The following is a 26,378-nucleotide window of genomic DNA, read 5'->3' as shown; positions in this document are numbered from 1 at the left end:
CATGGGGAAGATCCTGTTGGAGGGATCCTTAATGCTGCCAAGCTGGTCTGAACTGAAGGATGTTGTTATGTATGTAAATTCTTTTCCATGGTTTTTTACATGGACATCTTCAGTTTTCGCTTTGCCTTCTTCAGGGTTTCTACTCCTTCTTTATAATAGAACTTTCCCCAAATAATTTACATTGGTTTGTACTTGTTCATTTATTACTTTTGTTGTTTTTGTGAGGGATACAAGTGTTGGGACCTCCTAGACCTCCATCTTGAAGATATCACCTTATTTCAAATTCTGTGTCAAGGAGACTGCAAATAAAAATGCCTCTCATTCCTACTGTTTTTACACTAGTCTTATCTCTTACATAACATAGTGAATTTGTTGTACAAGATGCTTGACTTTCAGATGAGTGATAGCACTGGCAAAACAGTACATTAGACACACTGTTATCTGGAAGTGTTCTACACTTTGCCCTTTCACTGCTTGCCACACCTGCTGACTGTTCATATCATGTATTGACTTGAAATGTAGGAGTTATAATTTAACTTCCAGATTGATTTCTCTTTGGCTATAAGCTTGAGCAATGGCAAAAGGATACAGTTATTTTAAAGAAGTACTGCATATGAACATGATGTCTATGAAATGGCTCTCGCTTCTGCTGCTGCTACAGCTGACTTGTTACTTTAGCTCTGGGAGTTGTGGAAAGGTGCTGGTGTGGCCAGTGGAATATAGTCACTGGATGAATATGAAGATAATTCTGGATGAACTTGCCATGAGGGGTCATGAGGTGACTGTTTTAACATCTTCAGCTTCCATTTTTATTGATCTCAACAAATCATCTGCCATCAAATTTGAGAATTTCTCAGTATCTTTAACTAAAGATGATTTTGAGAATGCTTTGAAGCATTTTGTCAGGAAATGGACAGAACTGACAAATTCATTTTGGACATTTCCTTTGTTACTGCAAAGCTTATTTGAGGACTATTCTGATCTTACTCTAACGATCTGTAAAGAACTTGTTTCAAACAAGAAACTTATGACAAAACTACATGAATCAAGGTTTGATGTTGTCCTTGCAGATACCGTTGGACCCTGTGGAGAGCTGCTGGCTGAGATACTTAAAGTACCATTAGTGTACAGTGTCCGCTTCACTCCCGGTTATTCAATTGAAAGGAAGAGTGGGAAACTTCCATACTCACCATCCTACGTGCCTGTTATATTGTCTGAATTAAGTGATCACATGACATTCATGGAGAGGGTCAAAAATATGATATATGTACTTTATTTTGACTTTTACTTCCAGATGTTAAATGAGAAGAAGTGGGACCAGTTTTACAGTGAAGTACTAGGTAAGTCAGGTTTTTAGTTGGTGGCATGAAGTCCTAACTTTCCTTGGAATAAAAGTTTGTATGAAGTCACAGGAATTTGTCTATTATAAGTAAAATGATGAAAAGAAAATATAAAATGTTCCAACAATCTCATAAATAGTATAGAAACATTAAATGATAGGGTAAGATATAATCTTATGGTCCATTATTAGTACAGGACACTCCAGGAAGTCATAAACCACAAATTGAAACACTTAGAACTTCTCTAAGAATTTGTATATCCATCTTACTAAACTTCTTTTTTAACTTGAAAAAAGTCACTAGAAAACTCATAAAATGTCTTAATAAATGAAGACACATAGATTGAAGAGTTACACACATATTTGTAACATAAGCTTCTAGGTAGCATTAATTTTTTTTATTTATGTAGTTCAGTTTTCAGATATTTTATATTTAATATATATTATACACATACATATATATTGGCTTTATCAAAGAATAGAAACATTCAAACATCTTTGGCTACATCATTCCAATCTCTTTTCCAAAACTTACATTATATATATATATATATATATATATATGGCAATATTCTCATTTGATCTGAGTCTTGTTTTTTGTTTGTTTTTTTTTTCCTTCCTTCCAGGAAGACCGACTACATTATTAGAGACAATGGAGAAAGCTGAATTTTGGCTCTTTCGATCCTACTGGGATTTTGAATATCCTTGCCCACTACTATCAAATGTTGAATTTATTGGAGGCCACCACTGCAAACCTGCCAAACCTCTGCCTAAGGTCACCTACTCTTATCTATTGTGCTTCTTTAACTTTGCATTTTCAGTAGGAATAATTTTGCATTCTTTATTTATAATGTTTAATATAGTGAAAGTGACATAGGAAACTAAAGTGACTTCCAATTAGAAACTCATATCCCACACCAATACAAGTATCTGAATTTCATTAACATTACAGAATAAAAGAGGGATACCTGGAAGATTTTGAGAATATGTCAGTTAAATTATGATTTCATCATTTAATGCATAATAAAGCATCAGACACTCATTAAAAATAATTATAAAGTGACTAGCATATTCCAGAAGTAAGTGATAATATGCAGAGAAATGGCAGAGACCCAGTTTCTGCCACTTGACACTTTACCTGGAAAGACAGAATACAAACAAGTAATAAAACTTGTGTGTTAATTTTTACAATATGGAAAGACCACAATGATAAGGAAACATCTAGCAGCAATCACAGAAATATCTCTGAGACTTTAATAATTAAGGTGAGATCCAAAGGACATTCAGGAATAATTGAAGGTATAGCACCGAAGAATTGATGCTGTTGAACTGTGGTGTTGGAGAAGACTCTTGAGAGTCCCTTGGACTGCAAGGAGATCCAACCAATCCATTCTGAAGGAGATCAGTCCTGGGATTTCTTTGGAAGGAATGATGCTAAAGCTGAAACTCCAGTACTTTGGCCACCTCATGGAAAGAGTTGACTCATTGGAAAAGACTCTGATGCTGGAAGGGATTGGGGGCAGGAGGAAAAGGGGACAACAGAGGATGAGATGGCTGGATGGCATCACTGACTCGATGGACATGAATCTGAGTGAACTCTGGGAGTTGGTGATGGACAGGGAGGCCTGGCTTGCTGCAGTTCATGGGGTCGCAAAGAGTCAGACACGACTGAGCGACTGAACTGAACTGAACTGAACTGAGGGCAGAAGTGGATACAAAAGGAAAGCAGGTTGAGTAGCAATAATAGTAGCCAAGAAGTCCAAGTTCCATCAAAACAGGAAGAAGCTGAGTCAGATGATGCTGAAGAGGTAAGTTGTAGACAGATAATTATGAGGAGTTTGAAGCATCTAGTAAAGGTGTTCAGTAGAACTTTAAAAGGGTCAAGGGAGAGATTTGATCACATTAAAAAAAATAAACCTACATAAGATATAGTCACTGGGTTGGATTGTGAAGGAGGAAGAGTAGAAAGGGACACCATTTAGCAAGTTGCTATGAAATAAAGGAAACAAGGACGGTAACGATATGACCACACTAAGTCATGATAATAGTACCAACCTCATATTGTTCCTGCGGGGAAAAAAAACTGTACATATGAAACATCCAAAATGTCCCTGACACAAACTCAGTGGTCTAGAAGAAATATTAAGTATTGTTATTGTGCTGCTATTCAGCTCAGTTCAGTTCAGTCGCTCAGTTGTGTCTGACTCTTCGCGACCCCATGAATCGCAGCACACCAGGCCTCCCTGTCCATCACCATCTCCCGGAGTTCACTCAGACTCACATCCATCGAGTCAGTGATGCCATCCAGCCATCTCATCCTCTGTCGTCCCCTTCTCCTCCTGCCCCCAATCCCTCCCAGCATCAGAGTCTTTTCCAATGAGTCAACTCTTCTCATGAGGTGGCCAAAGTACTGGAGTTTCAGCTTTAGCATCATTCATTCCAAAGAAATCCCAGGGCTGATTTCCTTCAGAATGGACTGGTTGGATCTCCTTGCAGTCCCAGGACTCTCAAGAGTCTTCTCCAACACCACAGTTCAAAAGCATCAATTCTTCAGCGCTCAGCCTTCTTCACAGTCCAACTCTCACATCCATACATGACCACAGGAAAAAACATAGCCTTGACTAGACGGACCTTAGTCGGCAAAGTCATGTCTCTGCTTTCGAATATGCTATCTACGTTGGTCATAACTTTTCTTCCAAGGAGTAAGTGTCTTTTAATTTCATGGCTGCAGTCACCATCTGCAGTGATTTTGGAGCCGCCCAAAATAAAATCTGACACTGTTTCCCCATCTGCTATTACATACTATCAATAGCCCAATGTGTGCCAGCCACCTGGATTCAATTTCTAATTGAATCAAGACTGGTTTCCTAACACATCAAGATCATGCTCTCCAGCAAAATCCTAGAAAGCAGATATCCCATGAAGCGATTTAAAAATAAATTTTTAAAGTTTTTTTATTAGAAAAAAATTAAGTTAATAAAAGTAATTTAATAAAATATAATTTAATAACAATTTAAAATTTTAATGTTAAGATTTTCTTAAGGTTTCAGCAATTAAATGAGCAAGATGAAAAGGTAGAATTATTTTCTGAGGATTGACTCTGTTCACCTGTGCTCTAGACAAAATGAAAATTATTTTTCGACAACATAAATGTATGCCCTAACAATTTTTTCAGCCAAATACAACATTTCCTTGCCTTCACATTAGCTTTTAAACCAGTCCTCATTTGAAATCCCAGGGTTTTATAGCTTACAGCATAAAAAGAATAACTTCATCTATTAGGCCAAGTGTTTTCTGCTTACCTTGACCTTATACAAAAACCTCAGCAAAACTCTCTTAAGGAGTGTAGGTCTCAACATCATAGCGGCCTGACAGAATGAACACAGTGAAAAGGCACACTGCCTATATAGGAATCATAAATTCTGCAGATTATGATAAAGACCAAACAATTTGTGCCACTTGAATCTGAAAACTGTCCAATTATAAAATTTCTTCAGTTCATAGGGCTCTATTTCTAATGAAGGAAAGCAAGAATATAATGTTACAAATTAAAATGATCCATTTTAAATTTAGTTAAAACTTAAATAGGAAGCAAATAATCTTCAGCAAACTATTTTGTGATCTCTTAAAAGATCCTTTTGTCTACTCATTATTGGTGGAAAAATTAAACTGGTATCTTTTTCAAAGGGAAAGCTCTTTGGACTGCAAATTGTTTGAGTTATCTATGGTAATTTTCATAGTGTCCAAAGGGTGAAATAAGATTAGTGACAGTTCTTCACTGCCTAACTATGTATTTTGAAAGATTTCACCATTCTCATTTCAGGAACATGATAGTGTTAGTACGAAGGGAGGTTGGAAGGAAAGGGAGAATGACAAGGAAAGATGAACAGTAGGATGATAATAATCAGTAAATGTAGCTGTTGTTATTAAGTTGTAAAACAAGATTTGAATCCAAGCCAATTACTGTGAAGATTTCATTATATAGAAAAACTATTCCTTCAAACAATAACTTTTTTATTAATTATTAGGTTCTCAGAAATTTTCATTACTTTTTAAAGAATTGACTTTTGGCAAAATGCATCAATAGTTTTGATATCAATTCCTCATTGAGTATGTGATTTGAAAAACTTTTCTCCCATTCTGTAGCTTGTATTTTCATTTTGTTGATTGTCTCTTTTGCTGTGAAGAAGCTTTCGAGTTTGATATGGTCCTATCGGATTTTTTCTTCTATCATGATTTTGGTGTCATATTCAAAAACATCATTTTCAAAGCCAATATTAAGGAAGCTTGTCTCCACTTTTTTTTTAAAGACTACTATGCTGTCTAGTCTTATGTGAAGTCTTTGATTCATTTTTGTGAAATGTGTACAATAGGGATTTTCTTTCACTTTTTTGCATGTGCTTAGTTTTCTCAGAAGACAAAGAATAGACTAACATTTCCCAATTAGGTGTTCTTGTCTTCCTTGTCAAATATTGACTATAAATGCAGTTTTAATTCTGGACCTTGCATTCTCTTTCACTGTTCTATTTGTCTATCTTTAGGCCAATATCATATTGTCTTAAATATTATAGCTTTGTAGTAGAATTTGAAATTGGTAGGAGTGATGCTCTGGCTGGCATTGAGTAGCGTGGATATTTCAACAGTATTATCTCTTATGATCCATGAAAACATTGTGTTTTTCCATTTATTTGTTTTTTCTGCTATTTCTTCCAACAAAGTCTTATAATTGTGCAGAGTTTTCACTTCATTGGTTAAGTTTATTTCTAGTTATTTTATTATCTTTGATCATATAGTAAATAGCATAACTTTTTAGATGTTTCATTATTAGTATAGAAAAATGCAACTAATTTCTCTATGTTGATTTTTTATACTATAACTTTACTGAATTTGTAGATTAGTTCAAGTTTTTGGTTTAACCTTTGGAATTATCTGTACAAAAAAATTATGTCATCCAAAAAAAAAAGAGTGACAATTTTACTTCTTCCTTTCTGATTTGGATACTTTTTATTTTTTTGTCTTGCCTCATTTCTCTAGCTAGGACTTCTAATACTATGTTGAATGAGTGTGAGAGGCCATCCATGTCTTGTTCCCGATCTTAGAGAAAAAGTTTTCAAATTTTCATTGTTGATCATGTTAGCTTTGGGTTTATCATATACGGTCTTTATTATGTTGAAGTATGTTCCTTCTACACCCAACATATAGGAGGTTTTATCAGGAAAGGATGTTATCTTGTCAAATGTTATTCTCCATCTCTTGAGATAATCAAGTTATTTTACCTTTTATTTTATTAATGCTATGTATTACATCTATTGATTTGGATGTTGAACCATCTTTGCATCCTATGGATAAATTCTGCTTGGTCATGGTATATAATTATTTTAATGTGTTGTTGAATTTGGTTTCCTGATATTTGGATGAGAATTTTTGCATATATATTTACCATGGATATTGGCATATAGTTTTCTTTACTTATAATCTTCTTGTGTATTTGATATCAAGGTGCAATATTGGCCTTGTAGAATGAGTTTAGAAATGTTCCTTCTCTCCTGTTTAATTTTTTAGGAAAAGTTTTTGAAGCAATGATTCTCAGCCCTTGGAGTAAGTACTGAGCATGAGCTTCATGCTATGAGGGGATATGTCTGAGGGACTGACAGAGATCCCACTTTAGTCTCTATGGAGCTTCATACTCTCAGAATTACTACTTTCCTTTCTTTGGCTTTTTAAACTATATTACAAGTTTACATAGACATATTTGGAGGAGAAATTTGTATTCTCTTCAGAGAGTCATAACATTGTTTACAATATGAGGTCCATACTGTTTAAGCAGTCTCTGAAATGTAACTGTGAAACTCCTAAAAGACGACAAGTGAATCAGGTGGGAGAACTAAAGAGATTCAGGTTGAAAAAGCAAAAATGATATTAACTTACTGACTTTTCTAATGAAAGACTTCATGATAAGTTTCATACAATTTTCTTCAACCATATTTGAACTAATGGTACTTACAGTTCTTTGATGTACAGAGATGAAAATCTCCCTTTAATATTATTTTGATTCTTATAATGTTTATACTTCGGTAGAAGAAAAAAAAATCACGCATATGCATGTTAAATGTCCCTACCACAGGGGAGTTTAAGATTAATCTTTGAGTTACAACCAGTGGATACCTAGGGTTCCTGAAACCCAAAATAAGAAAGAACCTTGCAATTTAGAAGCCATTTCTAAATCCTGGGAAAATTATCTTAGGAGAGAACCCCTTGGGTAGGGGGCATTTTTGGTCATATAGTCTTTCCCCTTGTTTATATAACTTTGCTTGCGGCCTCCAAAGAAGACCTGAGAACGGGCTCAGAAGTCAGTGTGGACATGGGGCTCTCCAAGTTAAAGAGCCTGGACAACAATGCAGTGATGACCATTTCCTTGTGTGTCATGGTGGATGCAGTTCCCTGACCTTGAAGGAATATTTTAGATTTTTTTTTTTTAGACTTTGTCACCAGCATCAAATTCCTCCAAAGTTTTCAGAATTCTTTCCTCCAAATTCTGAAATTCACATATTTCTATGGACCAGGACCTATGGACCAGGAAATAAATTTTATTCTAAGTTAAACTAAGATTATTGAGAATTTACAATACATACACAAATAGGGAGGAAAAAAAGAATGTATAATTTGGTTTCCCTGTTGGCTCAGTGGTAAAGAATTTGCCTGCCAATGTAGGGGACACACTTTCAATCCCTGATCTGGGAAGATCCCCTGGAGAAGAAAATGGCAATCCATTTCAGTATTCTTGACTGGAAAACCCCATGGAGCCTGGCATGCTACTGGCCATGGAGTTGCAAAGAGTCAGACACAACTTAGTGACTCAACAACAGAAACAGAAAATATTAATATTTTATAGAATTTGTCAGTGAAGACTTCTAGTCCTGGTGTTTTCTGTGTTGGGAGATTTTTGATTACTGGTTCAATATCTTTACTCATTATAATTATTCAAATTTTCTAATTCTTCCTGATTCTGTCTTGACTTATTATGTATTTCTAGGACTTTATCTATTCTTTGTGGTACGTAATTTGTTGGTATATAATTCTACACAGCAGTAACTTATGACCCTATGTATTTTTGTGATATCAGTTTAATGTCTTCTCTCTTATTTCTAACTTCATTTATGAGTCTTCTTTCCCTTGTTACTCTAGCTAAAGTTTGTCATTTTTGTTTATCTTTTTGAAAAGACAAAGACAAATACTGTATGATATCCCTTGTACGAGGAGGGCATGGAAACCCACTCCAGTATTCTTGCCTGGAGAATTCCCATCAGCAGCAGAGCCTGGCAGGCTACAGTTCATGGGGTTGCAAAGAGTCAGACACAACTAAGTGACTAAGCACACACACCCATCCCTTGTTTGAGGAAACTAAAAAAGGTCAGACTTTTAATAAAAGAGAGTGATATGGTAGTGGTTACCAGGGGCTAAGAGCTGAGAGAAATAAAGAGATGCTTTTAAGGGTACAAACTTGCATTTCAGAGTAAATAAGTGCTAGAGATATAGGATACAGACCAATGAATGTAGACAACAATATTATAATCATCAATCATCAATCATTCTGAGACTAGATCTTAGTTATTACAATCACAGAAAAAGAAAATATAATTGTGTGACATTATGGAGATGCACACATCATTAAAATGGCAAACCTATTACAATATATAAATGTATCAAATCAATACATTATATGCCTTAAGTTACATAATGCTTTATGTCATATATATTTTATTCTTTTAAAAAAGTGTATGAATTTTAAACTAAGGATATCCTTACTCAGTAGTATACCTTATTTCATTTTTATAACTTTTTGTATTCTGCATGCTTTTGCCGTAAGCTTGTGTTATTTTCATAAAGATGTCAGAGAAGGAGAATAATCAGTCCACATCAGTGATTAATTTTTAAAGAAAGGCTGTATTACAGTATGATAGAGATGAATCTTCCAGAGGAGAGAAAAATCAGCTTTGAGTAATAAGACAATGAGACAAAATGCTGAAGACACGTAACTTTAAATACTGCTAAAGGTCACTGGAAATATACCTATGACCTGGATGTACCATGTGAGTCAGTCATTCCTGATGGCTCAGTGGTAAAGAATCCACCTGTAATGCAGGAGCCAAAGGAGATGTGTGTTCAATCCCTGGGTCAGGAAGATTCCCTGCAGGAAGGCATGGCAACCCACTCCAGTATTCTTGCCTGGAGAATCCCATGGACAGAGGAGACTAGTAAGTTACAGTCCTACAGGGTCGCAAAGACTAGGACATAACTGACACAACTGAGTATGCACACACCATGTTAGTCATAGGAAAGTTCACTTACCTTCATATTGAGACTGATATCATCAGGGTGAAATTACATCTTTAAAGAATTTTCTACACAATGTAATCTGCAAGGTTAAAGTTTGAAAAAAGATTCCATTTTCTTTTTTCTCTGTTAAAAATAGGTTAAAAAATGTTTTGTGATCATAAGTAGGGTCAAAAAATATACATTTTATGATGGAAGGGTTGAGTCATTATTCTCCAGAAGAGAAAAATAATAAATTGAAAACAAAAAAGAGGAAAGAAGTTTAAAAGAGACGTACATCATTTTCACTAGCTATTCAGGAAACCTGCTTCTCTGCATTTTTTTTGTAATAGAGCACAGCGAGGAATGTGGAATTATTCTAATATAGAAGATAAAAAATTTATATTGGAAAGTATAAAGCACTACAAGACAAAATAATTCTGATATAATTCCAAGCATACAATTTTTTTAGGAGAGTACATTGAGGAATGTGGATTTATTCTAGTATATTAGTGACAAAATTACTTTGAACTGATGAGGATCTGGGTTTACTCAATAGAATAACTCTAAAAGAATTCCAGCAAAGACAGCTTCACCAGTAGCTTTCTTTAGTTTGATGTGAACTACACATTCACAGCAGTTACGCATAGTACCTCCTACTGTGACATTAAGAAAGTGCAAACAAACTCAATAAAGTACGGAAATGGTATGGACCTAACAGAAGCAGAAGATATTAAGAAGAGGTGGCAAGAATACACAAAAGAACTGTACAAAAAAGATCTTCAAGACCAAGATAATCATGATGGTATGATCACTCACCTAGATCCAGACATCCTGGAATGTGAAATCAAGTGGGCCTTAGAAAGCATCACTATGAACAAAGCTAGTGGAGGCGATGGAATTCCAGTTGAGCTATTTCAAATCCTAAAAGATGATGCTGTGAAAGTGCTGCCCTCAATATGCCAGCAAATTTGGAAAACTCAGCAGTGGCCACAGGACTGGGAAAGGTCAGGTTTCATTCCAACCCCAAAGAAAGGCAATGCCAAAGAATGCTCAAACTACCACACAATTGCACTCATCTCACATGCTAGTAAAATAATGCTCAAAATTCTCCAAGCCAGGCTTCAGCAATACGTGAACCGTGAACTTCCAGATGTTCAAGCTGGTTTTAGAAAAGGCAGAGGAACCAGAGATCAAATTGCCAATATCCTCTGGATCATGTAAAAAGCAAGAAAGTTCCAGGAAACCCTCTATTTCTGCTTCATTGACTATACCAAAGCCCTTGACTGTGTGAATCACAATAAACTGTGGAAAATTCTGAAAGAGATGGGAATACCAGACCACCTGACTTGACTCTTGAGAAACCTGTAAGCAGGTCAGGAAGCAACAGTTTGAACTGGACATGGAAAAACAGACTGGTTCCAAATAGGAAAAGGAGTACGTCAAGGCTGTATGTGGTCACCCTGCTTATTTAACTTCTATGCAGAGTACATCATGAGAAACACTGGGCTGGAAGAAGCACAAGCTGGAATCAAGATTGCCCGGAGAAATATCAATAACCTCAGATATGCAGATGACAACACCCTTATGGCAGAAGTGAAGAACTAAAGAGCCTCTTGATGAAAGTGAAAGAGGAGAGTGAAAAAGTTGGCTTAAAGCTCAACATTCAGAAAACGAAGATCCTGGTATCTGGTCCCATCACTTCATGGGAAATAGATAGGGAAACAATGGAAACAGTGTCAGATTTTAATTTGGGGGGCTCCAAAATCACTGCAGATGGCAATTGCAGCCACGAAGTTAAAAAACACTTACTCTTTGGAAGGAAAGTTATGACCAACCTAGATAGCATATTGAAAAGCAGAGACATTGCTTTGCCAACAAAGGTCCATCTAGTTAAGGCTATGGTTTTTCCAGTGGTCATGTATGGTTGTGAGAGTTGGACTATAAAGAGAGATGAGCACTGAAGAATTGATGCTTTTGAACTGTGGTGTTGGAGAAGACTCTTGAGAGTTCCTTGGATTGCAAGGAGATTCAACCAGTCCATCCTAAAGGAGATTAGTCCTGAATATTCATTGGAAGGACTGATGTTGAAGCTGAAACTTCAATACTTTGGCCACCTGATGTGAAGAGCTGACTCATTTGAAAAGACCCTGATGTTGGGAAAGATCGAGGGCAGGAGGAGAAGGGGACGACAGAGGATGAGATAGTTCGATGGCATCACCGACTCAATGGACATGAGTCTGGGTGGACTCCAGGAGTTGGTGATGGACAGGGAGACCTGGTATGCTGCGGTTCATGGGGTCGCAAAGAGCCAGACACGACTGAGCAACTGAACTGAACTGAAACAAACTCAGCAATATGATCACTCAAATATATAAATACACAGATATATCTCTGGGTTCTACATATAGGACTCATAAGACTCTTTCGTACAACATACAAACAGCAATACCAGACTCCTCATTGTCAGTGATTAGTAATTTAGAGAGAGAGTCTGGGAAATATTGACAAAGTTAAAGGTAAGGTATAAGGATTACAGAGCTGAAAGAATGAGAAAGTCATTAGAATCATCTTTTTCTTAGTACTAATAGTCAGGGAAATAAAATACAAATGATGAAACTAAAATAACTCACCAGAATGTATGGAATAAATAAATGATTTAGTAGGATTATAATAATAAATAATTAAGATGAAGCAAAAAGTGAAACAGAAAGTTGCTCAGTTGTTTCCAGTTCTTTCTCTGTGACCCTGTGGACTATACAGTCCATGCAATTCTCCAGGCCAGAATACTGGAGTGGGTTGCCGTTCCCTTCTTCAGGGGACCTTCCCAACCGAGGGATCAAACACAGGTCTCCCACATTGCAAGTGGATTCTTCGCCAACTGAGCCACAAGGGAAGCAAATTTTTCCAATAATCTATGTTAGTAATCAATGACGTTACTCATGAAGAATCTGAGTGTAGCATTGTTTAATAGTATCTCCTCACTAGTCTTTTTCTTGCTTTTATACACATACACATTTACACAATTACACATATTAGAAGAAATTAACCTCATATTACATATCTCCTTCCCAAGGTTCTCAGGGATAACATCTGTTTAAAAGAGAGCTATTAATGAAAACCCTATGGAGATTCCTCAAAAAATAAAAAATAGAATTACCATCAGTTCAGTTCAGTTCAGTCGCTCAGTCATGTCTGACTCTTTGCGACCCCATGAATCGCAGCATGCCAGGCCTCCCTGTCCCTCACCAACTCCCAGAGTTTACTCAGACTTGCGTCCATAGAGTCAGTGATGCCATCCAGCCATCTCATCCTCTGTCGTCCCCTTCTTCTCCTGCCCCCAATCCCTCCCAGCATCAAAGTCTTTTCCAATGAGTCAACTCTTTGCATGAGATGGCCAAAGTACTGGAGTTTCAGCTTTAACATCATTCCTTCCAAAGAAATCCCAGGGCTGATCTCCTTCAGAATGGACTGGTTGGATCTCCTTGCAGTCCAAGGGACTCTCAATAGGTCAACAATTCTCCTTCTGGGGATATATATAAAAAATTGAAATTAGTTATGAAATTAGGATGAGATATTTACACACCATGTTCATGAAAGCACTCTTCACAAGAGCCAAGAGGTTCAAGAAACCCAAGCATCCATCGACAGATAAAGCCAAAAAAAAAAAAAAAAGTGGTGTCTGCAAACAATGAAATATTACTCAGCCTTTAAAAGGAAATATGAAACAAGGCAAAACATGGATGAACCTTAGGCTAAGTGAAATAATCCATCACAAAGATACAAATACTGTACAATTCAGTTTTTATGAGATTGTTAGACTCTCAAGTTTGTAGAAACGTAGAGTAGAATGAAGGTCTCCGGGTCTGGGCAAAGAAGAAATGGTGCTTCTTAATGGACATAGACGTCTAGTTTTGAGATGAAAAATGTCTAGAGATTGGTTCCACAAGACGAATATACTTAACACTACTGAACTATACACTTAGAAATGATGAAGATGGTAAATTTTATCTTATGGATATTTTACCATTTTTTTTAAAAGTCACTATTAATTCCTAACTATAGTGTTTGTAGCCACCCTTCAGTTAATGTTTGCTATGCTGTTGCTCTTTTGTGATGGAGCAAATGTTTTTTTCACAGGAAATAGAAGAGTTTGTGCAGAGCTCTGGAGAACATGGTATTGTGGTGTTTACTTTGGGATCAATGGTCACTAACATGACAGAAGAAAGAGCCAATATGATTGCATCAGCTCTTGCCGAGATTCCACAAAAGGTACACACAGTAGCTTAATAGTGGACAACTATTTAACAAGTTGGGCTTCTCTGGTGGCTCAGTATAAGAGTATGCCTGTCAGTGCAGGAGACTCAGGCTTGATCCTTGGGTTGAGAAGATCGTTTGGATAAGGAGATGGCAAGCCACTCCAGTGGCTTGCCTAGAAAACCCCATGGACAAAGAAGCCCTGTGGGCTACAGTCCGTGGTGTCGCGAAGCAGTGGACACAGCTTAGCGACTGAATGACAGCAGCAACTAATGAGTCTGTTAAACTCTATAAAAAGTCTAATTACAGAAAATTTTTGCAAGAAAGGTAAACTACTATGACAGCTCCAACTTATCTGAGATATTTATAAAAAACCAAAATATACATGGCAGATGCTAGTGTGGTATAGAGTGGTTTTGATTGACAGTAGCTTTGGACTAACATTGTAATCAAGAAGAGATATATTTAAGAGAATCCCAGGGACGGGGGACCCTGATGGGCTGCCGTCTCTGGGGTCACACAGAGTCGGACTCGACTGAAGCGACTTAGCAGCAGCAGCAGCAGCAGTATAAATTTTGATATTATAATAGTGTTGTAGGTGGGAAAAGAAATCTCAGATTCTGTTATGTAGTTTACTCCTTTACCTTGAAGGGCTCCTGAGAACACAATATATATATACAGGTGTTCTCAGAGGTTAAATTTTAACAGTAGGCATAATACCGACTCTTTGCAAACCTGTGGACTGTAGCCAGACTCCTCTGTCCATGGGATTTTCCAGGCAAGAATAATGGAATGGGTTGCCATTTCCTTCTTGAGGGGATCTTCTCAACCCAGAGATCAAACCCAGGTCTCCAGCACTGCAGGCAGACTCTTTACCATCTGAGCCACCAGGGAAGCCCAATAATACAATAATGTTAAGCAATATTGACAAAAATCTGAAATGTGCCATGCAATTTCTACCTGCCAGGAAATCCCAACCCCTTTCCTTCTCCTAAATGTTGAAACAGCCTTCTTCAGTGTCCTTTTCTGGTTGCTACACAGAGAAAGGATGGTCAGGGAACCGCAAGCTGCTGCCAGATATCCATATAGCCAGAGTGATTCAGAGAAAGAGAAACATCAGCCACCTTGGTTGACTGGGTCCTGCCAAAGTCTGAGGCAGGAAGAGCAAAGAGAAAGGGTGAAGGTGGGGTCCTGCCCCTTGGGTGAACCCGGTGCATTGTAAAGTCTGGTCCTTAATGGACTCTGCTTCTATTACTATTCTGAATTGAAGAAAGAAAAGAGGCTGTAAGAAGGAGTCAAGCATGAGAAAGACTGGCATGGAAAAGGATCAGCTGCCTCCTTTTCCATAAAATAGAGTAGTAACTTATTTTCTAATGTATAAAATACACCAAGGGTCTTTGGATGTTTGTGAACTACTCTTTTAGTTTACTATTTGATATTGTAGTATTCTCCTAACCACACATGCTAATTTTTCGCTGGAAACCTACTTTACGTTCAGATAGCAAGTAGAAGTTAAACAACTAAAAATTATAATCCAGTTTATGAAGATTGCTTGGTACTAATTTAGCACCACAGTTTTTGAACTTTACCAACAGCTGTTTTGTAGATTCATGTTGATGTATGGTAAAACCAATACAGTGTTGTAAAGTAATTAACCTCCAATTAAAATAAATAAATTTATATTTTAAAATAAAAATAAAAACCTCTGAGTATAGAAAAAAAATAGTTTTACAAATTGCTAACAGACTCTTCTTTTCTAAAGTTAAAGAATTTCCTAACCTAGAAAAGTGGTAATACGCTGGATTCATGTCAAAAATTGCTAATAGACACTTTTCTTGGAAGTAGTGTTTAACAGTTTGTAATCTACAAGAAGCTATCTTCCTAAACAGCATTAATTAACTTGCTATTAATAAATTACTAAATAGGCAGAAATATTAATTGTCATAAGTGGCTGATTGAATGTATTCCTTTTTGTAAACCAAAACATATAAAACTCTAGTAAAAATAATTAAGCCATATGAGTAAGTGTAGATAAGTAAAGTCCCTACTATGAATCCAAAAGGAATCAGTAAGAGACAATTAAATTTAAAAATAAGAGCTAGTGTATGACATAAAGCAAAATAAATGTATGTTATTAATAACTTGCTACTTTTTTTAATAGAATGGATACCACATAGCAATTTCTTAAATATATAAATTTGCTATTCAAGATCTCATTTCTCTATGGCATCATGTGTAAGGTGTCATTAGTGCATACCACACCTGGTTGAATAAGTTCATAAAATGTGGGTCTTCCTATTGATGGCAGTGTATTAGTAGATATTATTACTTAAGAGCTCATGTCCTTGTTTCCTTAACTGTCATCAGTTCAGCTCAGTTCAGCTCAGTCACTCAGTCATGTCTGACTGTTTGCGACCCCATGGACTGCAGCACACCAGGCTTCCCTGTCTATCACCAACTCCCAGAGGCTACTCAAACTCAAGTCCATTGAGTTGGTGATGCCGTCCAACAATTTCATCCTCTGTCGTTCCCTTCTCCTCCTCCCTTCAATCTTTCCCAGCATCAGGGTCTTTTCTAAAAAATTAGTTATTTACATCAGGTGGCCAAAGTATTGGAGTTTCAGCTTCAGCTGAATGTCATATGGAATATGACAAAGTGTCATATGGAAGACATTTAGCTAGATGTCTTCAATCTCTTTAGAATTCTATCCCTATAAACTTGAAGTTCAACTTATGGAATATTTTCTTTACTTTAACAGGTTCTATGGAGACACGATGGCAAGAAACCAGACACCTTAGGACCCAATACTCGGCTGTATAAGTGGGTCCCCCAGAATGACCTTCTTGGTGAGACTTGGTAGAGCAATTGAAAGCATGGGTAACAGCTGAGCAGAGTGATCGTACTTCAACAGGAAACAAACTTACTGAGCATTTATTATTGAAACACTCAAAAAGAAAACTTTACTCCTTTATTTTTATTTCCAGCTCTAGGTGAAAATAGAAAATATAGCAACTGTCACTTTATTTAACATAGTGATGTCCCTTATAGTTAGAATCAAAGTGTCTTATTTTAGCTGTAATCATTTCTAGCCATGAACTTTTAAATAACTTCATGGACTGTTGTTCTGTCTTTGAATTCTCTATCTTTTCCCCCCATAGAGATATTTTAAGTTCCACTAAAAAAAAAAAAAAAAGTTCCACTGAAAAATACCGGCTCCTCTTTTATTGCCAATGACCCTTCATTTTCTGTAGGAAAAATTCTGCAATCATTTCCTTGAGGCAATTACACATTTTATGGTAATGTAGCTTTTCCTTCCTCTGGCTCCAGAACAACTCCCATTACCCTTCCTGTGGCCTTGTCACCCTTTCTATCGGACTGAATGACTTTACTGTTTCTTTAAGAGAATATATTTCTGACATGCCCTCCTCTGGTATTTTTGTTCATCCGCTTTATTTTACGCAGACTATTCTTTCAAGCTATTCACCTGCCGATCTTGAATTCATTTATGACATTCAAAAGGTAAAGTACTTCTTTCATGAAGTCTTCACTTACCTCTCCAGCAGACTTAGTGGATTCTTGCACTGAGTTCTGAAAGCAATTTAAATGCAGTTTCCTATGTGTAATCAAGGGTTATATTAAAAAAAGAAAGAAAGAAAGAAAGAAAAACATTGCTTTCTTTCAGTGTCTTCTAATGCCCTTATCTCATTTTTAAGACTTTTAATTAATAATTTTACTGAAATTCACACAATCCTAGGTCATCCAAAAACCAAGGCCTTTATAACTCATGGTGGAACCAACGGCATTTATGAGGCCATCTACCACGGGGTCCCTATGGTGGGCCTTCCTTTGTTTGCTGAGCAACCTGATAACATCAACCGAGTGAAGGCCAAGGGAGCAGCTGTCAGACTGGACTTGGAAACAATGTCAAAAACAGATTTTCTCAATGCACTGAAGCAAGTCATTAACAATCCTTCGTGAGTATATATATATAAACATATATTTTTTACCACATATTATTTCTAGAGGCATTCTCATAGGAAGACACAAGAGGCAGCAAGGAGTCTTCAGTAAAAACAATGAGGAGTAAGATTTGCTCAATGCTTTGAAAATAGTCATTAGTAACCTATTGGGTCACATTATGTGTTTTCAGTGGCTTTAGAGGAAAGATTTGTCAGAGGCTTAAGGATGGTGGAGAAATTTTGAAAGAGCTCCTCATTAGAATGAGAAGAATCCCTCAGCGGTAACAAACATTAAGAGGAAGCACTGAGAACAAAGTAGAAGTCGCAAACTATGAACTCTTTAAGCACTCATCTGCATACTTAGGACCTTCCTTCAGCATATGGATTCCTCAAATGTGTTAGACTCTTCTGCTGCTGCTGCTGCTGCTGTCGCTTCAGTGTCTGACTCTGTGTGACCCAATAGGCGTCAGCCCACCAGGCTCCCCCCGTCCCTGGGATTCTCCAGGCAAGAACACTGGAGTGGGTTGCCATTTCCTTCTCCAACGCAGGAAAGTAAAAGTGAAGTCGTTCAGTCATGTCCTACTCTTCGCGACCCCATGGACTGCCGTCCACCAGACTCCTCCACCCATGGGATCCTCCAGGCAAGAGTACTGGAGTGCAGTGCCATTGCCTTCTCCATTAGACTCTTCTAAAATGGTCTAATTTTAGTAAATCACCATGACATGATCCATCTCAAATTCTCATTACATTGAGCACTTTTCAAATTTTCTGTGCTAATATTCCATAAAAGATGAAAGATAAACATCTAGAACTATCTAATTAACTCTCTAATTACAACTATTTTGAGACTATTTATTTTTTTACCACCAGTGCCACCTGTGAAGCTCAAATGTAGGTACATTCTTAGTTCTTCTTTAGGTTGTTTTTGTCTTGTTTTGAAGAACTGTAAAATCAAAAAGTAACTGACTTTGAAAAGACATGTTGGGATATTCCTATGTAAAAAACAAATTTTCTGAAACCAGGAACATTTTGTTTTCAAATTGTTTCATGGTTTAACTTGAATAATATTATTACAACTAATATCACAAATATGATGCATGTATTTTCCCCCTATTGTTTTATGATGACTTTGGAAAAAAACATTTTGAGACTATATTGGTAATAATAGGACAATGGTCATTTGTGCTTTAAAAACAGTGTTATTTAATTTTAATTTTAGCACAAATATTACACTAAATGACTGCCATAAGAAGAATGTTTTCTTTCTTTTTTAAAGAAATATATGTTTCAGTAGGCAGTTTTATGTAAAAGCAACTCTGTGTAGTATCTTTGTGTATTTTTTTAATTTTTAATAATGTAAAGCTAGCATCAACAAACAAAGATAATGTACTGCTTGATATATATTGACTGTTTATGAAATGGCACACATTGTACTAAGTCCATTATACATATTAAGTAACTTCTTCATTATAAACTTTCCCTACTCTATTAAAAGTATTTCTGAACTACTATCCTCTTCTCAAATACCCAATGTTCCCCCTGAGTTTTTTACAGAACAGGGAGAGAAGTTACCTCCATTGTTACCACACTGTTATTTAAAGTTCATGCATCATATCGCTTTATTCCTCCTTCCTTGTCTGTTAGTCCATCATCATTTCAACAGTAAAAACAAATAAAACTCGAAAGCCTGAAGGTGAAATGTTTGGCACACTCTGTATTCTAAAATAACTAGCAGGGAAAACAATAATATTAGGAAAAATTTACTGAGTATACTGTATATAATAAATCTAAGGATCAATATATTATTCCTCCAAATAGTCAGATAGGATACTATTGTTATTCATTCCATTTAACAATGAAAAACTGAGAACGGGAGTTTAAAAAGCAGGCAGCAAGGTAAGTGTCAGAATCAGAATTCAAACGAAGGCAATTCACTTCCACACTTTAACCAATGCTTCACTAATACAAGGTCAACACCACCTCCTGGCCAGTGCTGTCTAGCCATGTCTCTGAAGCTCACGATGTATTTACCTCCTATCTCTGGATTATGATAGTGTTTCAAAGCTTCTCTGCCAGATCTCTTAACAATTCCTTACTGGATAGCTCAAGTCATGTATTTCTTTTCTTTTCACCTTCACAATTTAACTTATTCCATTCTCAAGCTACAGATGCTTCTCTCTTGTCTTTTTTCTTCATAGCTTGAAATCCTATGCATTCAACAAATTCTAGCCCATAAGCTCCTGTATGTGTGTTCAGTTGCTTAGTCATATCCAAGTCTTTGCAACCCCATGGACTGTAGCCTGCCAGGATTCTCTGTCCATGAAATTCTCCACCAACAATACTGGAGTGGGTTGCCATTTCCTTCTCCAGGCCGATGAGCTTAGATCTCTATAATTATCTCTTAGAAAAACAATCAATTGTTCTTCCACTCTATGTGGCACTCATTTCCTCTCTTTGCATGGAAATTTCACATATTTAACTTTTCTAGTTCATTCTATAAATTGATGTCTCTTTGATTTTCCTTCAGGTATAAACGGAATGCTATGTGGTTATCAACCATTCAACGTGATCAGCCTATAAAGCCCCTTGACCGAGCAGTCTTCTGGATCGAATTTGTCATGCGCCACAAAGGAGCCAAGTACCTGCGACCTGCCGCCCACAATCTCACCTGGTTCCAGTACCACTCTCTGGACGTGATCGGGTTCCTGCTGGCCTGTGTGGCGGCTGCTGTATTTGTCATCACAAAATGTTTTCTGTTCTGTTGCCGAAAATTTGCTGAAACAGGAATGAAGAGGAAAAGGGAATAGCTGTATTTGGGTCCCAAAGCAGAAATGCCCCATAGGTGGAATTCTTCCAGCTTATTCCAACAGGAAGGAGTTATGAAAAGGCTCCTATCTTCCTGTGACAAAATGGCTTTTCACAGTTCAGCACCTCCTTTCAAAATTTGTTTACAAGGAATGTTTTAATGGTTTAAGATTTAGAAAAATGTTATACCAAGATGACAGCTGGTGAAAATTATATAAAAGTAAATGCGTAAATATTGAAATTTATTATTTTAAATCAGAAGTTTTACTAAAAAATCATTGAATATGTTATAACAGTGTTTCACATGGTGTGCACAGACACCTCTGACTGACATAATCAGATAACAATGGACAGAATACAAAAATGACATAAAGTTTATGGAAAATTGGTAAATCAAATGACAGCAATCTGAAGTCACTTTTGTAAACTGCACATAGGAAAGCAGTTTATAATCAAGGTGGTCCAGGTGAGGAAATGGGTCTTATTGACCAAGAGGACCATTTAAGTCATATAACAAACATTCATCAGTCTAAGGCATAATTTATTCAAATTATTTAAAAGTAAATTGATGCTTAGGGAATGATAGGAAAAATGTACCATAGAATTTTCCATACTGCCTCTCAACATAATTACCATGTTTTAAAAAGACAGAATTACTATGGTACCATAGTAGATAATATTATTAAATCACATATATAGCTCTAAATAATTTTCCATAAATCTATCCTGCAACACTTGTAACAAAAAAAGGGTTTGTCATTATTGTACAGTGAGAATTACTCCAAATCCCCACAAAAAAGTCAAACAGTCCAATATGAAAATAGATGAAGATGAATAAGAAAGTCACAGAAGTGAAATGGCCAATGACATATAAAAAGGGACAAAGGTCACTGGTGCTTTGGGAAATGGAAATTAAGTCACTTATGTCTCTGGATATGTTTCAGTATCTCCTAGTTTATAGTCTATAGGAACTTGAGTAGAATTTGTGTCCTAAGGTTATGTAAAAAATGCATAAATTTTAGTATGTTGAATTGATTCATGATGCTTTTCAGGTCTACTATATTCTTCTACTTCTCTATAGATGCATTCTATTAATTTCTGAGAGTTTGATATTGAAATTCTAACTAAAAATCTTATCTACCTAAAAATTGTAATATACAGGGAACTATATGTAACTGCATTTTCCAAGTCTTCTATAAATGTGTTATCATATTTTCATAATTTAAAATTTGTTTAAAGCAAACTATTTTCCAAAAATAATTTTCAGAACAAATAATATGGGAGAACTATTTTTCTGTATGTATAATGTGGAGATACCCTTTGAAAATAAAATTTAAATGTACTGTTTAACACTGCAACTCTACATCTTGGTTATCTGTCATTCAGAAAGACTTGCATGTGTTCATGCATGCTAAGTCACTTAGGTCGTGTCTGACTTCCTGCCACCCCATGGACTGTAACCTGCCAGGCTCTTTTGTCCATGGATTCTCTAGACAAGAATACTGCAGTGGCTTGCCATGCCCTCCTCCAGGGGATTTTCCAAACCCACATCTTTTATGTTTCCTGCATTGGTAGTAGGGTTCATAATTATATACTGAATTCCCACTAGCACTTAAATTGTTATCAGTTTATGAACACACTAACTAACTTACAACATAGTTGTACAGCATGAGAGAAAACAGATGGATTATGGACAATATTGTTGAATACTGTCCATGTCACATTACTAAGTAAATAACAAGTTGCAAAAATTACAAAAAATAAGCATGACATTCTTCTTTGGACATAAAATGAAACATATGTAAATATATGTAAATTTATGTATCACAGAGAAAATTATCTTAAAGAATACACTGAATTTCCAAGGAAGAGAATTTAAATTTTAGTTCTAAATATTTTTCAATGGTTCCTAATTGTGCATTTATTGTTTTTGTGGATTTTATGTGGGATACAAGTATTGGGACCCTCTTAACCCTCCAACTTGCTGATGTCACTTTATTTCTAATTCTGTGTCAAAGGGGCTGCAGTCACAAGACCTCTCACTTGCTATTATTTTTACACTTTTCATTCCTTCCAAGATATAGTTGACGTTCTGTGCAAGGGCATCAGTATTTAACTATGTTCAGTTCAATTTAGTCGCTCAGTCGTGTCCTACTCTTTGAGACCCCATGAATCGCAGCACGCCAGGCCTCCCTGTCCATCACCAACTCCAGGAGTTCACTCAGACTCACGTCCATCGAGTCTGTGTTGCCATCCAGCCATTTCAGCCTCTGTCGTCCCCTTCTCCTCCTGCCCCCAATCCCTCCCAGCATCAGAGTCTTTTCCAATGAGTCAACTCTTCACATGAGGTGGCCAAAGTGCTGGAGTTTCAGCTTTAGCATCATTCCTTCCAAAGAAATCCCAGGGCTGATCTCCTTCAGAATTGACTGGTTGGATCTCCTTGCAGTCCAAGGGACTCTCAGGAGTCTTCTCCAACACCACAGTTCAAACGCATCAATTCTTCTGCGCTCAGCCTTCTTCACAGTCCAACTCTCACATCCATACATGACCACAGGAAAAACCAGAGCCTTGACTAGACGGACCTTAGTCGGCAAAGTAATGCCTCTGCTTTTGAATATGCTCTCTAGGTTGGTCATAACTTTTCTTCCAAGGAGTAAGCATCTTTTAATTTCATGGCTGCAGTCACCATCTACAGTGATTTTGGAGCCCCAAAAAATTAAGTCTGACACTGTTTCCACTGTTTCCCCATCTATTTCCCATGAAGTGATGGGACCGGATGCCATGATCTTCGTTTTCTGAATGTTGAGCTTTAAGCCAACTTTTTCGCTCTCCTCTTTCACTTTCATCAGAGGCTTTTTAGTTTCTCTTCACTTTCTGCCATAAGGGTGGTGTCATCTGCATATCTGAGGTTATTGATATTTCTCCCAGCAATCTTGATTCCAGCTTGTGTTTCTTCCAAATAGAGGAAAAGAGAAGAATGGGAAAGACTAGAGATCTTTTCAAGAAAATTAGAGATACCAAGGGAATATTTCATGCCAAGATGGGCTCGATAAAGGACAGAAATGGTATGGACCTAACAGAAGCAGAAGATATTAAGAAGAGGTGGCAAGAATACACAGAAGAACTGTACAAAAAAGATCTTCGCGATCCGGATAATCACGATGGTGTGATCACTCATCTAGAGCCAGACATCTTGGAATGTGAAGTCAAGTGGGCCTTAGAAAGCATCACTACGAACAAAGCTAGTGGAGGTGATGGAATTCCAGTTGAGCTATTTCAAATCCTGAAAGATGATGCTGTGAAAGTGCTGCACTCAATATGCCAGCAAATTTGGAAAACTCAGCAGTGGCCACAGGACTGGAAAAGGTCAGTTTTCATTCCAATCCCAAAGAAAGGCAATGCCAAAGAATGCTCAAACTACTGAACAACTGCATTCATCTCACATGCTAGTAAAGTAATGCTCAAAATTCTCCAAGCCAGGCTTCAACAGTATGTGAACCATAAACTCCCTGATGTTCAAGCTGGTTTTAGAAAAGGCAGAGGAACCAGAGATCAAATTGCCAACATCCGCTGGATCATGGAAAAAGCAAGAGAGTTCCAGGAAAACATCTGTTTCTGCTTTATTGACTATGCCAAAGCCTTTGACTGTGTGGATCACAATAAACTGTGGAAAATTCTTCAAGAGATGGGAATACCAGACCACCTGACCTGTCTCTTGAGAAATCTGTATGCAGGTCAGGAAGCAACAGTTAGAACAGGACATGGAACAACAGACTGGTTCCAAATAGGAAAAGGAGTACATCAAGGCTGTATATTGTCACCCTGCTTATTTAACTTATATTTAAATGTGTGATGACTGACAAATCAATATTAAACACACTGTATAATCTGGAAGTGTTCTACACTTTGCCCTTTCAGTTGCTTTCCACATCTGCTATTTATATATTTACTTGAGGTGGAGCTGTTATAATTTAACTTCCTGACTGATTTCTCTTTGGATATAAGCATCAGTTTGGTTCAGTCACTCAGTTGTGTCCAACACTTTGTGACCCCATGAACTACAGCACACCAGACCTCCCTGTCCATCACCAACTTCCAGAGTTTACTCAAACTCATCTCCATTGAGTTGGTGATGACATCCAAACATCACAGGATGAAAATACACATCTTTAACATACTCGTTTACCTATTTGGAAACGGTCTGTTGTTCCATGTCTAGTTCTAACTTTTGCTTCTTGTCCTGAATACAGATTTCTCAAGGCAAGTAAGGTGGAGTGATATTCCTATTTCTTTCAGAATTTCCCACAGTTTATTGTGATCCACAGAGTCAAAGGCTTTGGCATAGTCAATAAAGCAGAAATAGATGTTTTTCTGGAACTCTCTTGCTTTTTTGATCCAGAGGATGTTGGCAACTTGAATTCTGTTTCCTTGGCATTTTCTGGAACCATCTTGAACATCTAGTTCATGGTTCACCTACTGTTGAAGCCTGGCTTGGAGAATTTTGAGCATTATTTTACTAGAGTGTGAGATGAGTGCAATTGTTCGGTAGTTTGAGCATTCTTTGGCATTGCCTTTCTTTGGGATTGAAATGAAAACTGGCCTTTTCCAGTCCTGTGGCCACTGCTGAGTTTTCCAAATTTGCTGGCATATTGAATGCAGCAATTTCACAGCATCATCTTTCAGGATTTGAAATAGCTCAACTGGAATTCCATCACCTCCGCTAGCTTTGTTCATAGTGATACTTTCTAAGGCCCACTTGACTTCATATTCCAGGATGTCTGGCACCAGTGAGTGATCACACCATCGTGATTATCTGGGTCCTGAAGATCTTTTCTGCATATATCTTCTGTGTTTTCTTGCCACCTCTTCTTAAAATGTTCTGCTTCTGTTAGGTCAATACCATTTCTTTCCTATATTGAGCCCATCTTTGCATGAAATATTCCCTTGGTATCTCTAATTTTCTTGAAGAGATCTCTAGTATTTCCATTCTATTGTTTTCCTCTATTTCTTTGCACTGATCACTGAGGAAGTCTTTCTTATCTCTCCTTGCTATTCCTTAGAACTCTGCATTCAAATGGGTTTATCTTCCTTTTCTCCTTTGCTTTTTGCTTCTTTTCTTTTCACAGCTATTTGTAAGGCCTCCTCAGACAACCATTTTGCTTTTTGGATTTTTTTTTTTCCTTAAGGATGGTCTTGATCCCTGTCTCCTGTACAATGTCACAAACCTCCATCCATAGTTCATCAGGCACCCTGTCTATCAGACTAGTCCCTTAAATCTATTTCTCACTTCCACAGCATAATCACAAGGGATTTGATTTAGATCATACCTGAATGGTCTAGAGGTTTTCCCTACTTTCTTCAATTTAAGTCTGAATTTGGCAATAAGGAGTTCATGATCTGAGCCACAGTCGGTTTCCACTCTTGATTTGCTTACTATATAGAACTTCTTCATCTTTGGCTGAAAAGAACATAATCAATCTAATTTAATTGTTGACCATCTGGTGATGTCCATGTGTAGAGTTCTCTTGTGTTGTTGGAAGAGGATATTTGCTATGACGAGTGCCCTCTCTTGGCAAAACTCCATCAGCCTTTGCCCTGCTTCATTCCATACTCCAGTCCAAATTTGCCTGTTACCCCAGGTGTTTCTTGACTTCCTACTTTTGCATTCCAGTCCCCTATAATGAAAATGACATCTTTTTTGGGTG

At 37.0% G+C, this 26,378-nt stretch overlaps 1 protein-coding gene across 3 annotated transcripts; it reads left to right on the top strand.

The window, feature by feature from the left end:
• LOC102186850 (UDP-glucuronosyltransferase 2B31) lies at positions 479 to 22,010 on the top strand. 3 transcript variants are annotated; one of them, XM_013964670.2, is made up of 7 exons: positions 605 to 778; positions 1,295 to 1,340; positions 1,966 to 2,114; positions 13,793 to 13,924; positions 16,668 to 16,755; positions 17,664 to 17,883; positions 20,396 to 22,010. In XM_013964670.2, the coding sequence occupies exons 1-7, from the start codon at positions 614 to 616 to the stop codon at positions 20,673 to 20,675; spliced, it is 1,080 nt and encodes a 359-aa protein (XP_013820124.2). In that variant the 5' UTR covers positions 605 to 613; the 3' UTR covers positions 20,676 to 22,010. The 3 variants fall into 3 exon arrangements, with proteins under 3 accessions (XP_005681722.3, XP_013820124.2, XP_013820125.2); XM_013964671.2 differs by having other exon boundaries at positions 707 to 778; positions 1,071 to 1,340; XM_005681665.3 differs by having other exon boundaries at positions 479 to 1,340.

Source organism: Capra hircus, chromosome 6 (assembly GCF_001704415.2).
Source record: "Capra hircus breed San Clemente chromosome 6, ASM170441v1, whole genome shotgun sequence".
NCBI classification, from domain to species: Eukaryota; Metazoa; Chordata; class Mammalia; order Artiodactyla; family Bovidae; genus Capra; species Capra hircus.
This window is presented reverse-complemented; position numbering and strand designations above follow the sequence as displayed.